The sequence below is a fragment of the Salvia miltiorrhiza genome, chromosome 2 (genome assembly GCF_028751815.1).
Source record: "Salvia miltiorrhiza cultivar Shanhuang (shh) chromosome 2, IMPLAD_Smil_shh, whole genome shotgun sequence".
Lineage (NCBI taxonomy): Eukaryota > Viridiplantae > Streptophyta > Magnoliopsida > Lamiales > Lamiaceae > Salvia > Salvia miltiorrhiza.
This window is the reverse complement of record NC_080388.1, coordinates 30685819-30699173: the sequence shown is the minus strand read 5'-3', so window position 1 is coordinate 30699173 and position 13355 is coordinate 30685819. Positions and strand designations below refer to the sequence as shown.

At 44.1% G+C, this 13355-nt stretch overlaps 2 protein-coding genes across 2 annotated transcripts; both read left to right on the top strand.

The window, feature by feature from the left end:
* The first annotated feature begins 5694 nt into the window (after positions 1-5694).
* On the top strand, positions 5695-9492 carry LOC131008275 (uncharacterized). Its single transcript, XM_057935162.1, has one exon. It carries the CDS (start codon positions 5695-5697, stop codon positions 9490-9492), a length of 3798 nt encoding a protein of 1265 aa, XP_057791145.1.
* Positions 9493-10714: 1222 nt separating this feature from the next.
* On the top strand, positions 10715-13083 carry LOC131013299 (pentatricopeptide repeat-containing protein At4g21705, mitochondrial-like). Its single transcript, XM_057941369.1, has 2 exons — positions 10715-11138; positions 11730-13083. Exons 1-2 carry the CDS (start codon positions 10788-10790, stop codon positions 12954-12956), a joined length of 1578 nt encoding a protein of 525 aa, XP_057797352.1. The 5' UTR covers positions 10715-10787; the 3' UTR covers positions 12957-13083.
* Positions 13084-13355: the final 272 nt, after the last annotated feature.

Sequence of the window (13355 nt, the reverse complement as noted above, 5' to 3'; positions counted from 1 at the left end):
TTATTGAGATTCACCGTCTCAAACTCTCCCAGCCGCTTCTTTCTCGAGATGATGTCCTTCAAGAATTTTGCATATTGTGGCATCTCCTGCAACGCCTCCACCAATGGAAGATTGATGTGCAACTTCTTGAAGATCTCCAAAAACTTGGAGAACTGCTGTTTCACCTTCTCTTTCTGATGTCGCTGAGGGAACGGCAAAGTCACTATTGCTGGCGAAGTAGTCTTCTGCTTTTCATTCTTCTTTTTTGCCAGAAACCTCAACGGTGACCTCCTCAGCTTCTTTCTCATCAACCGGCGACACGATCTCATCCTCAGGCATCTTGGGTCCCTCATAAGTAGTCCCACTCCTCAAATTGATTGCCTTGCAATGCTCCTTGGGATTAACAGTTGTATTGCTCGGAAACTGACCTTGTTGGTGTAGATTTGTAAAAGCATTGGCCAGTTGACCCAATTGGGTCTCGAACATCTTCATCTGGGTCCCCACAGCTGCAGCATTGGACTCCAACTTTTCCATCCTCTCATCGGACTTGGCCACGAACTTTATTAGCAACTCCTCAAGATTCGGCTTCTTCTCTTCATTTATCACTCCGTTGGTAACCGAGAAGCCTGGTGGAGGTTGAATTGCATTATTGGGATTTCCATATGACAAATTCGGGTGTGAGCGACCTCCTTGCTGATATTGTTGTCCTCTATTGTAGCCACTCTGCTGCCCACGCTGGAAATTCCCGAAGTTCCTCCCATGAATGAAGTTGGCGTCTTCTACGCCTGTCAGATCCTCCACAGCTGGTTCAGGATTGCCCATAGACATTGCTGAAATTTTTGAGCTCAGCTCTGCCAGCTGAGTCGAGATCATCGCCAGGGGATCTGAGCTGGATGATGCAGCAACTTTCTTCAGTTGCACCCTCTCGGACGGCCATTGGTAGCTGGTAGCTGCCATACTTTCTATGATCTCCATCGCGTCCGCGCTTCCCTTCTTGAGTATGGAGCCTCCAGCTGCTGTGTCCATGAACATCCTCGTGCGCTCTCCGCAAGCATTGTAGAACATGACGACTAGAGTCCCTTCATCAAAGCCGTGGGACGGGCACTTCCTCAATTTCTCTTGATATCGTTCCATGTTTCTGCTAATGATTCACCTTCAAATTGTTGAAACTGAACGATGTCCATCTTCAGCTTCAAAGTGAGACTAGGAGGGTGAAACTTTCACAGAAACAAGTGTGCCAACTCTTCCCATGCTGGATTGGCACCCAATTGCAGAGTATGGTACCATGACTTGGCCTTGTCCCACAGTGAAAAGGGAAATAGACGAAGGCGAATGATATCATCTGCTACGCCGTTCATCTTTATAGTACTGCATAACTCCAGAAACTGTCTCAAATGCACATTCGGATCCTCTATGACACTACCTCCATATTGGTTCTGTTGTACCATGGTAATCAGCCCAGTCCTTAGCTCGAAATTATTTGCATTGACTCTGGGCGGCTCTTGGTACTGGTACAGTGGAGTAAATGCCTCATCAATAGGCCGCTGTTTCTGCTCAGCAGCATTTTTCTGAGCATCCAACATCGCCTGCAACTGCTCTCTCAAAGCACGGACTTCTTCTGCAGTAGCCATGTGATCCAATTTGACTTTGGTCGTCTGCTGTTGTTATGGCGGCACGTAGCTTCAATCTCCGGATCAAAATCTACTAAAGGTAAATTTTTAGATCTTGTGTTCATACACCACCTAAAGAATCCACCAGTTTCAAATTAGAACCACAAGAAAGAAGTAAATAACGTAAATAAATAACAGAAATAAAAATCCAGAGTAGCATCAAACAATCAACAGAATAGTACTGATAAAAATCAGTCCCCGGCAACGGCGCCAAAAACTTGTTCGCTATTTTATTTACACGCCGCAAGTGTACGGGTGCAATTGTATATAGTGGCAAACAAGGTCGAATCCACAGGGACTAATGGTTATCAATGCATATTCTTAATTACTTTACTCTATCTGGAAAACCGAATTGTAAAGGTTTGATTTTGGAAAACAAATTTAAATTGAAATAAAGAAACACTAAAAAGAAATCATGCTGTGAAAATGCGAAGTAACAGAAGAAAGAGAGTTTCCCAAGGCAAAGGTTTCAACAGATTCTCCTAACTAACACGTTTGATTCAATTAATGAGATAATTCCTAAGGCATACAAATCGTTGATTACATGCAAGGCTACCATCCCTGGATCACACTTCTAACATGTAACTCCTAAAAGTTCCTAGGATTAACGCCCTCACAATTATTAATTCCCTTTAGAATTAGAATAAATGTGTTCTATGTTCTTAGTTCAGGTATTAATTATTATCTCCCGATCTCAAATTAAAACCTATGATAATGCTAAATTGGTGATCAAGCAATAAAGCAAGCAATTATAACAAGAACATAGAAAGGAATATAAATCTCAATTAATTAAATCAACAGTCAGAAATTCGAATCATGTTTACTCCCTAAACCCTGGGAAAAGGGAATTTAGCCACACATAGACATATGACTAACAATCACAATCTCAATAAAACTAATGAACATTAAACAATGAAAAACCGTAGAGAAGTCGAGATTCTTCAATCTTGCTCTTGCTCCGTGTCTCACAGCTCTCAGGAAAAGTCAGAATATGATAAAAGGTGTCTGGGATAAGCTAAAAGATGGTATTTATATGCCCTAGGTCGTCTAACTCGAAAATACTCCAAAAATCGCATTTTAGGTGAAAAAGCGGAAAAAATGGGCAGACTCGGCGCCTCGCGCGGGCATGGTCGCGCGGCCGCATGGCTGGGCCGCGCGAGCTCGCGCGGTCTCCTCGCGCGGCCGCGCGCCTGGCCCGCGCGGTCATCCAGCGAGTTCTGATACGTCGCGCGGCCGTGGCATGCGGCCGCATGCCCGGACCGCGCGATCTCCCGGCGCCCGTTCTCGCGCACGGCCGCGTGTCCTCCGACACACGGACTTTCCGGCGCCCGTTCTTGCTCATCCGATGCCCGATTTTAGCCCCGTTCGTGTCTATGGACTCGTCACTTCGCGTACTCCACTACGCTTCATCCAAATCTTCACAAATCGAGCCCAGTAACCTGTAAAAACAACACGAGCACGGACGAGTAGTCTATTCCACACAAATTTAACAATTCAAACCAAAGACACTCAAGAACTCAATGAAAACACCCAAAAACTATGACTAAACACGACAAAGGAGATGAAAAATGCATGTAGAACAGGGTCCCACAATTTTTTAAAGTCAATTCAATTAAGCCACAATTTATTAAAGGGACCCACAATTTTGATTAAAATATGAATATAAACTTATCCAAAATAGATAGGACATAAATTGGTGGACGGATGAAAAAGACAAGTAGGCCATAAATTAGTGGACGAATTGAGTATTTTATTTTATTTTTAAAATATATTGTACATTTATTTATATTTTAATTATATTTAAGATTTATCCTCACGCCGTTGATTTCTCTCCGTCGGTCCGATGGTTCTCAACGCCGGCAGCCCGCTTAGACCTTCAGGTACTGGCGGTCTAAATCTCCCCTCGCTCACCAACAATTTCTCTCCTCTTTCGAAACCTATGATGGAAACTTCAATGAATACGACTGTTACTACACCAAATCCTGTTCCGACTGCTGCTATAACTGACAAGGACGTTGCTCCAGTTTCGCACAAGGATGCTGAACGTTCTACTCGAATATCTCGCGAGAAACAAATTGTGGATGGCTCCGCTCTTGAGGACACTCAGAACGGACGATCGTACGCTGATATTACTACTAATCGGGTCCCAAAAAGGCCGGATTTACCTGCCCACCGTTTTCATGCCCTACGTCCTACCAAAGAAGGCGATCAGTTCTCTTTCAAAATCCCCAAGGACCTGCTGCGTAAAGAGATTGCTCAATTTGCTCACGCGTTAACTGGAAGGCTTCTGCTTAAAAAATGTGAAAAACCTAAAACCGCCATGATGGTGAAAAAGGATTTACAAGACCTATGGAATATCGAAACTTCTTGGAAACTCATTCCTTTGGGCAAAGGATACTACACGATGGTTTTTAATACTGCTGAAGATAAACTGAAAGCTAAAACTTAGGCAGTTTGGGAAGTGAATGGCGGGCATCTGAGGGTCAGAGAATGGACGAAGAACTTCGATCCTTTTAAAGAGCATTCTTCACTGGCTAACGTCTGGGTGAGAATTCACTACCTACCCATCGAATACTGGAATGTTGAAGTTCTTACTGGCATAGCAAGATTCGTGGGACATCCGTTGAGGGTCGATGGTACCTCAGCTCAGAGAGACTTTGGACAATTTGCTCGCATTCTCATCGAGATAGATATGTCCAAACCTCTACCCAATACTCTTCTTGTAGATGGTGATGAGGTCTCTTTTCATGTTGAATTTACTTACGAATATTTGCCTCTTTTCTGTTCCAGATGCAAAACTACAGGGCATACTATAGAGAGGTGTCGGAAAGGAAAAGCTTTGATTGGTGAATCTTCGCGGAAAGATGGGAACATGTCACTGAAAGCCGTTGATACAAGTAAACATTGGCAGCAAGTTTCTGAGAAAGATATGCCTTTCCCTAAGATTTCTGGTAACGAGGATAGCCATGTGGACAAAAGCAATGAGGCGTTGCTACAGCAAACCTCAAATCCGCAAACTACATAGCGGAATGTTGGAGAACAGATTGATGCTATCAGCCCGGAGATGATGCAGCGGAATGCTATCAGCCCGGGGATGATGCAGCAGAATACTATCAGCCCAGGGAGGACTGTTGGAATAAAGGAAGCCGTTGGACAGATTGAGAACAGCCGAAGCTCGCCTTTTAACAGCGAGAACCGATTTAATATGCTGCAGGACATTAGCGAGAATGGACAGGATGTCGGAAGCTTGACTGGGCCGGATCGCAGGCCGGTGCAAATCTCTGACCTTGATTCACCAGAGGTCTCTGATGAAGAGGAACCAGTTGATGAGGAGATCATTATGGAAGAGAGTGCCCCTGGTAATACTGAATGCGGAATGGAAACAAGGGATTCTATTGCTTTGGAAAATGCTTTGAAAGCTCAGCGTCTGGAGCAAATTCTCGCCATAGCCAAAGCTCCTATTCAGCCTGAAAATCCGGCTGTCAAAAAATGTGGAAGACCCACTAAGCAGGCGCAAGCGGTTAAGGCTACCCAACAGATCACTAAGCAGGCTCAGGACAGTATTAAGAGCAGATTGAGACATGCCAACGATACCGGACAGAAATCTCACAACTTCGTCATTGACGATAGTCCTAAAAATTGCATTATTGTTATGGACAATGTTGTTAAAGAAAGCTGGGCTGCTGAAGTGGAACGAAGCGAGGCTTCTTCCGCTCATCTGAATAGTTCTTCATGAATATTCTCGCCTGGAACATCCGTGGGATGACGGATGAATCCAAGAGGCTTCTCAAGGAACACTGTAGTTCATTTTCTCCCATCCTTTTGGGTCTTCTCGAGCCTAAAAAGGCTTTCCACAAAGTTCGGCACTCCTTCTGGTCCTCGCTTAATCTTATTCCGGTTCATCAAAACTTTCGTGGGCATAGATGCTCCAACATTTGGGTTCTTTCTCATCCTTCGGTGGTCTCGTATACGGTGTTTTCTTCTGACCAGGTGGTGGTCGTTGATTGTTTTTGGCAGTCGATGAATTTCAGGGTGGCTTTCGTTCATGGTGCGAATGATCAGATTTCTCGTCGCTCTCTTTGGCACTGTTTTTATTGGTGATTTCAATGCAGTCAAGGGAGCCCATGAGCGTATTAGTTTTTTAGCTCCTCATCGTGGTTCTTGTGTTGATTTCTGTTCGTTTATCGAGGATACTCAATTTATTGAGTCTCTGACTGATGGTCTTCGTTTTACTTGGTCGGGTCGTCGCTTTTTACCTCACCATGTGGAATCGATGTTGGATAGAGCTATGTTCTCTCAAGGTTTTGCGGACTTCTGGGACTCGATTATCACCACTGCTCTTCCCCGTCTAACTTCTGACCACTCTCCCTTGGTCATGCAGTGCCGGCGAGCTACGCCGTCTGGTAAGCGGCAGTTCCGCTTCCTCAACATGTGGGTGACGCATCCTTCCTTTGGAGGGATGGTCGGTTCTTCTTGGATGAAGTCTGTTGATACATTTTGCCTGATTGCGCGGGTTATGCTGAAACTCAAAAGACTTCGGGATGATATTAGGATCTGGAACAGGGAGGTTTTCGGGAATGTCGACATTGCTTTGAGTCAATGGCAGCAACAGTTGATGGATACGCAGAAGCAGATTGCCGACACCAGTTACACGGACGATCTGTTTAATGAGGAGGTGCACCTTCAGGCTGAGCTCAATGTGGCTCTTTCTCGGAAGAGCAACCTGTTACAGCAAAAAAGTCGCGCGAGTTGGCTGTCGGACGGTGATAGAAACACTGCTTTCTTTCACAGGCTCACCAAGTTTAAAAAGCGTAATAATACTTTCACGAGATTGAACATCAATGGGAATGATATCTACGATCCTGGTATTATTGAGCAGCACATTGTTAGATATTTCTCCGAACTTTTTACTGATGATGGGGGAGTGCTTGCTGATCAATTGGAAATTGATGCTCTCATACAGCCGTCTATTTCCGAAAATCAGAACAACATGCTTATCCGAATTCCTGATGATGGTGAGATTGCTGCTGCGGTGTTTAGTATGGATGCTAACAGCGCACCGGGTCCTGATGGCTTCTCTGGCATGTTCTTCCATACTTGTTGGTCGACGATTAAAGATGATATCATTCTGGCGGTTCAACGTTTCTTTACCCACTCTTATTTGCCTAGTGGCTGCAATGCTAGTACCATGATTCTCATCCCCAAAAAAGAGGTTGTTTCTACGGTGGCGGACCTTCGCCCCATTATTCTCTCAAATTTCCTCTTCAAAATTATTTCTAAGGTGCTTGCTTCCAGACTTAGTGTCATGGCTAATTCTCATGTCGCTCCTAACCAATTTGGCTTTATCAATGGGCGGAACATACATGATTGTATTATGCTTAGCTCGGAAGGTTTCAATTGTATGCAGCGCACTAATCGGGGAATTAATATGGCCTGCAAAATTGATATCAGGAAAGCTTTTGATACTTTGCGATGGGGCTTCATTTTCCAGGTTCTTAGAGCGAATGGTTATCATGAGAATTTTATTCATTGGATTTCTATTAATTTCAGCTCTGCTAGACTTTCCATCCTCTACAATGGTCGTCTCACTGGTTATTTCGCGTGTTCCCGTGGTGTTAGGCAAGGGGATCCACTTTCTCCTATCTTATTTGGAATTGCCGAAGACGTGCTGAGCCGTTTGATTAGTAGCTGCGTGGATTCTCGGCATCTCACTCCCATGAGTTTTTCCAGGTCCTCGAATTTCCCCACACATCTTCTTTATGCGGACGACGTCATCCTCTTTTGCAGAGCCACGATTCGAAATGCAAAGAAAATTCTTGATATTCTCCAATATTATGGTTCGATTTCTGGACAACATTGCAGTCAGGAGAAATCCAATCTCTTTTTCTCTAGAAATGTCAACACTGACAGACGACGCGCTATCCATAGGATTATTGGCTTCTCCGTGGGATGTCTTCCTATGACCTATTTGGGAGTCCCTATTTTTACTGGCCGTCCTCGTGCCTCCTATTTCATGCAGATTTTTGATAAGATTGTCCAGAAATTTGCAAAGTGGAAAGGTCTTCAACTCTCCATGGCTGGTCGTCTTTGCCTTGTGAAATCGGTTATTCAAAGCTCTATTGTGCACTCCATGATGGTCTACAAGTGGCCTAAATCGCTGCTTCATTCTTTGGATAGATATTGCAGAAATTTCGTGTGGACTGGTAGTATCAATCAACGGTCCAGCTGTCCGGTTAGTTGGGGTCGCAGCTGCTCGCCTAAGCTCGAAGGTGGTTTGGGGATTCGTTCTTTTACGCTTATGAATCAATCTTTTTTGATGAAGCTGGCTTGGAAAATGATTAAAGGCAATGATTGGGCGCACCAAATCATGCGGTCTAGATATCTTACTACTTTTAGTTACGCTAAGAATAACATTGTTAATTCTTCTGTCTGGCTTGGTTTGAAGGATGAGGTGAATCAATTGGTTGATGATTCTTATGCTTGCATTGATAGCGGTGATTGCACTTACTTTTGGAGGGATGATTGGCTTGGTTACAAGCTCGTTGATAAATTGAAGATTCCTGCTTACATGCACGAGTTTCTTAACTTCTCGGTGCAGGATTATTTTTATGATAATACTTGGCACTTTTCTACTTCCTTCGTGAATAGTTTTCCTGAGGTGGTGGCGGATATCATTCTTGTCCCCATGAATGGCGGCAAGGATGCTCGTTTCTGGAAACATTCTATCAGTGGAGATGTGTCTGCTGCGTTGGCCTTCTCGCGCAAAGGGCATATTTTTCCGGAGGTCAATTGGGGAAAATGGATCTGGGAACCTTTCATTCCTGTGAGACGCTCGATTATTTGCTGGCGGATTATTCATGGGCGTCTTCCCACTCTTGATATTCTTATTAGACAAGGAATGGTTGGACCTAATGGATGCGCCATCTGCTATGAATGTGAGGAATCTATTTCTCATGTTTTCTGGAGTTGCTCGAAAGTAAAGCCTATTTGGAAGGAGCTTCTCTCGTGGTTTGACAAAGATATGCTTGGAGACTGTTTGGACATTCACTCTTTTTTGGTTCAGGCTTGGACGACAAATTTTAGCTCTCAACTCCTCTCTTTCTGGAAAGCTGGTGTGATCACTACGATATGGAAGATTTGGGACTCGAGAAATTCCGTGATCTTTGATAATGTTTCTTTTGACCATCGCCGGATTTTGGCCTTCGTCAAGTCTTTTTTTAAAGAACTGGATATTAATACGAAGAATATCGGCACTATTAATAACACTTGGTCTGAGTATCTGATTACGCGTGCCATTGGTGTTGGCAGTCGCCCGGCTCCTCCGCCAAATATGGTTGAGGTTCATTGGTGGCCGCCTACTTCCCCCTGGATCAAAGTTAACACGGACGGCTCTGCTTTAGGTGCTCCAGGGATCATCGCTGCGGGTGGAGTTTTCAGGGATCACCACGCGGTTGTTCGGGGTTGTTTTCACATTAAAGGTGGCACTGGTTTTGCTTTTGAGGCCGAGCTTCTTGCGGTCATCACCGCTATCAATATTGCCCATGACAGGAATTGGCTTAATTTGTGGATCGAGGCTGATTCCATGTATGTGGTTCATCTTCTTCATTCCAGATCCATAGATGTCCCTTGGCGTTTTTTTGCTTCTTGGAAAAATGCTTTGAGACTTCTTCAAAAGTTCAAGCTGATTGTTTCTCACATCTATAGAGAGGGCAATCAACCGGCAGATATTATGGCTAACAATGACAGGGTTGAAGGTTGGTGGCCCTTTGCCATTGATAATATTAAAATCGCGGCTGCCCGCGATATGTCTTCACATAGCCATGTGCGAACCATACGCAAGTAGGTGTTGGAGTTTCTTGAGACAGCCGGTTTGTCTTGGTCGGAAGGATGAAATGCTTGGGGTTTGGGGCGTCGTTTTAACCTTTTTACAGTCTTTGGGTGCGCTCAAAACTGGGGTTAAAACGGTCGGGCTCCTTTGGCAGCTCGGTGGTAAGAAGCTTATCTTATCGACCTCGAGAATTTGGGACAGCATGCATTGGTCGTTGAAGCGCTGGTCTCTGCTCTTTGATGAGCATTTTCCTACTTTATCGAGGTACTGCCGGAGGTTGGCGCAGCTGCCTCTCTCAACAGTTCTTTGTATTATGCGTGATCATTTCGTCGCTTTGAGGCACATCCCGGCCCGTCTTTCGGATAAGCGCTGGGCGGTGTTGAGTAAGCTGGATTGGTGGAGGGCTTCTCAGGTGATTGGCTGTTGTTGGATGGCTGCGGTTTTAACTCCTGACTTTCGTCGAACACATGGTGGGCGTCCAGTTTGGTGGGATGGAAAGATAATTTGCTGCTATGTTGAGCGGGAAGAGGACTTCAGCGTGTTTGTTGGGTTGCGTTGGGATGGTCGAGGCTGCGGTGACGGCTGGATGCTGCAGAGAAGGGGGAGTCTTGATGTTTTTTTCAGCTGGCTGGAGAAGGGCCTCGGCGACGGCGTCTCACCGGCCGGGGCTCCTTCCTTGGTTGTGAGTACTTTTTGTTTAATTAGCGTTTTTTCTTTGCTTGTTAGTTGGCTAGAGAATGGTTTTGGCGACGACATTTTACCTGTTGGTTTCAGTTGGGTGGAGGAGGGTCTCAGCGACGGCGTCTCACCGGTCGGGGCTCTTTCCATGACTGATTGTGCGTTTGGCACTTTCTCTTTGTTTGTTCGATGGCTGGAGGAGGGTCTTGGCGACGGCGTATCACCGGCCGAAGATCCTTCTATGACAGACGTCGATATTGTTAGTTCGGTTCTGTTTTCCCTTGAGTTTTCTTTGTCTAGTTTTGTTCTCGTTTGTGTTATGAAGCCGGGATTTTCTAGGAGCGATGGTACGGCCGGAGCTTCTGAGATTTTCCCAACTCCGCTTCTAAACACTTCTGCATTCTCTTTTTAGACGAGTACTCTTTTTCCTCTTGCTGAGGTTTTAACGAGGCTCGGCCCTTAGTCTGCTCTCTGTGCTTTCAAGGGTTTAGGGTTTTTTTCTCTTCTCTTTTTAATAAAATTCTATTTAATAATTGTTTAATTTTCATGTGGCCATAATTCTGCAGTTATCAATCACTCTAAAACCCTAAACCCTTGTAAAATCCCTAAAATCCCATATCCCAATTCAGTCAATGTTTCAAGCCTACTCGCAATCAACTGCAATTGGAAGTCCAAGAATGTTTCCAGCGTTAAGCAGATCAAGTTTGCTCCGATTGTATTCACGACCAAGAAAGTTGATCGCTTTTAGAAAATCACCCTCTTGCAACATTTCCGCAGCAGCTACTCCTGTCGAAATTTCACCAAAATTCTCGGCGTCAAGGATTAGAAATTTGTTTTCCAGAATCAGCCCCCTCAGGAAGGACCACGATGTTGTCCAGGTGCTCGATCAGTGGGTTGCCGAGGGTAGAAAAATCCATTACCCGGAATTCCAACGTATAATTCGCGATCTGCGGAGCCGCAGACGATTCTCGCAGGCTCTTCAGGTTCTTCCTTTTTCCGTGATATCTGTTTAAAAGTTTCAACAATTACTGTTTCTACATATGGGTTTGCTTATCGTCGTGTTTCTGCACTTGCCTTCAAATACAATACTATGACTTTGTTTTGATTGTTATAGAAGCATTCAAAATGTGTTTGAGCTTGTTCGATTATTATTTAGATCATGCTTGAGTGAGGTTTAATGATTCTGAGGTTGAGTAGTTTGATGTATTTACTTCTTTTTTATTGGTTACTGCTTAATAGAGCTCGAGCTCAAGTGGAGTTTGAAGTTTTGCCTATCATAAAAATGCATTCAATATTGTTTGTTATTTCTATAAGGCATCGCTCGAGTGAGATTAATTGAGCATTAAGCAAGTCAATTTTGGTTCTAGTCGGGTCGGGTGGCCCTACGTACGATGGTACTTGTTATTCGTTTTTTTTAACACATCGTGGCGGGTGACAAGAAATATGACCTATGATCAAATTGTTGATTGACTGATTATGTTGGCAATCTGATAGTATAGTGTATTCCTTTTCTAGTTTCTGTGGTTACAACTTGCTCCATTTGAACTTTGAAAATTTGATATCTGACATTGCAGGTCTCAGAGTGGATTAGTTGTAATGGTGTATGTAAAATGTCCCCAGGTGATTGTGCTGTCCATTTGGATCTGGTTGGTGTTGTCCGCGGATGTGAAGCTGCAAAGAGCTACTTTAGTAACTTATGCGACCAAGACAAGAACGAAAAGACGTATGGTGCTATGTTGAACTGTTATGTAAGAGAAGGCGTCTTAACGAAAGCCCTTCTCCATCTGCAGAGAATGAAAGACATGGGATATGGCTCATCGGCTATTACTTACAACAGCATCATGGTCCTGTACAAGAAAGCAGGTCAGCTTGAGAAAATTCCTGAGATTCTCTCGGAAATGAGGAAGAGCGGTGTGGCTCCTAACAGTTTCAGTTACAAAATGTGCTTGAGTTCTTTCGGTGAGAGATCTGATCTTGGTGGCATGGAGAAGCTTCTAGATGAGATGGAGTCACTAACTGACATTTCCTTTGATTGGAGTACGTATTCTATGGCTGCCTTTCAGTTCATAAAAGCAGACGAGAAGGAGAAGGCGCTTGCTTATATGAAGAAGGCGGAAGAGAAGCTCGATAAAGATGCTATAGGCTATAATCACTTGATCTCACTCTATGCCCACCTAGGGCAGAAAGATGAAATGATGAGGTTGTGGGCTTTACAGAAATTTGTATGCAAAAAGCAAATCAACAGAGACTATATCACCATGTTGGGCTCTCTGGTAAAGCTTGGAGAGCTCGAAGAAGCCAAGGCCGTGCTAGATGACTGGACTTGTTCTTGCCACACATACGACTTCAGAGTGCCGAACATACTCCTGATCGGGTATTGTCAGAGGGGTCTCCCCGATAAATCTGAGGCAATGCTTCGGGAAATTATCAAAAGGGGAGAAATTCCAACTCCCAACAGCTGGTCCATCATTGCTACGGGATATCTGGATAACAGCAATCCAGGGAAGGCTTTGGAATGCATGAAACGAGCAGTGGCTGCAAAAGAAGGCAATGACAAATGGATGCCGAAGGCTGATCAGGTTGCGAGGTTGCTAGAGTGGCTTGGCGAGGAAGGAGAGATTCAAGAAGTGGAAGCTTTTGTATGGCAGCTTAAGACGGTGATGCCGGTGAAAACAGAAATGTACCATACCTTGATTAAAGCGAGTGTAAGAGTGGGTAAAGATGCTGGTTGGGTTTTGGATCAAATGCGAAGTGATGATATCGCTGTTGATGATGAAACGCAGAAGTTGCTTTGCAGATGACCACTCCATCCTTTTTTTAATTATTATTTTTATGGTAAATGTTGATATGTTTCACATCTGCACTTCTAATGAAAGAAGTAGTAACGTGCAGATGACCAAGTATTCCTTGTTTTTCTTCATAAATCATCACTTAGATCATCCACATTTAGGGATGGCAGTGGATCTTGGACCCGGTTCAGATCCGTGGATCCAGATCCGGTTTTATGGATCTGGATCTCAATTTTTTGGACCCAACGGATCTGGATCTGGATCTCAGTTTTGAAAACGGATCTGGATCTGGATCTTGAAATTTTAGATCCGAATTCGGCCCAGATCCGACCCGTGGATCCGTTTTATTTTATATTTTATATTTAGTTTACTAATAATATTTACTAAATTAAAAATAATAAATAAATTATA

Excerpts from the sequence above, each read along its gene's own strand:
- LOC131013299 (XM_057941369.1), top strand. The coding sequence starts at position 10,788 with ATGTTTCAAGCCTACTCGCAATCAACTGCAATTGGAAGTCCAAGAATG. Across the intron at positions 11,139-11,729 it reads GATTCTCGCAGGCTCTTCAG|GTCTCAGAGTGGATTAGTTG; the intron begins GTTCTTCCTTTT and ends CTGACATTGCAG.
- LOC131008275 (XM_057935162.1), top strand. The coding sequence starts at position 5,695 with ATGGTGCGAATGATCAGATTTCTCGTCGCTCTCTTTGGCACTGTTTTT.